The sequence below is a fragment of the Penaeus monodon genome, chromosome 19, assembly GCF_015228065.2.
Source record: "Penaeus monodon isolate SGIC_2016 chromosome 19, NSTDA_Pmon_1, whole genome shotgun sequence".
Classification (NCBI taxonomy): Eukaryota; Metazoa; Arthropoda; class Malacostraca; order Decapoda; family Penaeidae; genus Penaeus; species Penaeus monodon.
This window is the reverse complement of record NC_051404.1, coordinates 39,770,020-39,771,163: the sequence shown is the minus strand read 5'-3', so window position 1 is coordinate 39,771,163 and position 1,144 is coordinate 39,770,020. Positions and strand designations below refer to the sequence as shown.

Below are 1,144 nucleotides of genomic sequence, written 5' to 3'. Positions count from 1 at the left end.
AGCTGAATGCAAGGCGAGGTAAATGGGGAATTGAGAAGGAATGGAATATATGGGACGTGGAGGAAGCAAGAAGCGATAAAATGTAGAAAGGAATAAGAGAGGAGGAAAGAAATGGCAAATTATAGGCGATAGGGATGGGATGTGAGAAGAAATTACATAAATGAGGAGAAATGAAGGAGAGTGAGAAAATGTGGAAAGGAATTACAGATGAGAAGATATAAAAACAATGGGAAAATAAGATATGAAAGAAATTAGAAAAGAGAAGATATGGAAGATACGAAATCGTGTGAAACTGAATAAACAGAAAAAATGCGATAGAAAAAAAAATCAATTAAAAATTGTCAACGGAAAATTAAAAGAAATTCGAGAAAACAAATGGAGAGCGAGAATTAGGGGAAGAGTGTTGAACTTTTGAAAAGAAATATAGAAAGAAAAAGGATGCAGCGACACAGACTATGACGAGCGGAATATGAAGAAGTAGAATCACAATCAATTGCCATTATCTGTTTTAGGATCACTAGAACATTTTCTAGATAGTATATACATGTACGTGTAAGTATGAACACTTATATCTGACAAAAAATAATACTCAAACACTAATAATATCTATATCATCACCAACCCACAACACACACAAAAAAAGAAAAAAAATCATAACACCCTCCTTTATCAACTCATACCTTCATCCTGCTCACTCTTCCTCCTGAGGGCGAAGGCGCTGAAGATCCTCCAGAGGTAGACGAAGACTGCCAGAGGAGGAGGAAGGGCGGGCTTGCACTGGTACTCGCAAGCCAACCGGTACATCTCGTAGTTCCAGTGCTCGATGCTCTGGTCCCGCACGCGCTCGTAGACGGTGCTGTGGGGGAGAAGGGTGTCAGAAGGGTGGGAAGAATGTTGTTAGAAGGATGTCAGGTGGGTGGAAAACTTGGTGTCAGAAAGGTGGAAATTTGGTGTTTTAGAAGGGTGTCAGAATGTTAGAAGGGCGTCGGAAGGGTGTCAGTATGTTAGAAGGGCGTCAAAACGGTGTCAGAATGTTAGAAGGGCGTTAGAAGGGTGGAAGCATAGTGTTAGAAAGGTGGTTGAAGGGTGGAAAGTATGGTGCTTTTAGAAGCGTTTTAGAAGGATGCTAGAATTATATGGGGGT

General features: G+C 40.6%; 1 protein-coding gene across 2 annotated transcripts in view; it reads right to left on the bottom strand.

The window, feature by feature from the left end:
- The window catches only part of LOC119585227 (transient receptor potential cation channel subfamily M member 4-like), a 13,672-nt gene that overhangs the window by 4,737 nt on the left and 7,791 nt on the right, over positions 1-1,144 (bottom strand). For both annotated transcript variants that reach the window (XM_037933886.1, XM_037933887.1), the window contains exon 16: positions 681-856. In XM_037933886.1, the coding sequence (XP_037789814.1) occupies positions 681-856 (176 nt within the window). The remainder of the gene's footprint in view (positions 1-680; positions 857-1,144) is intronic.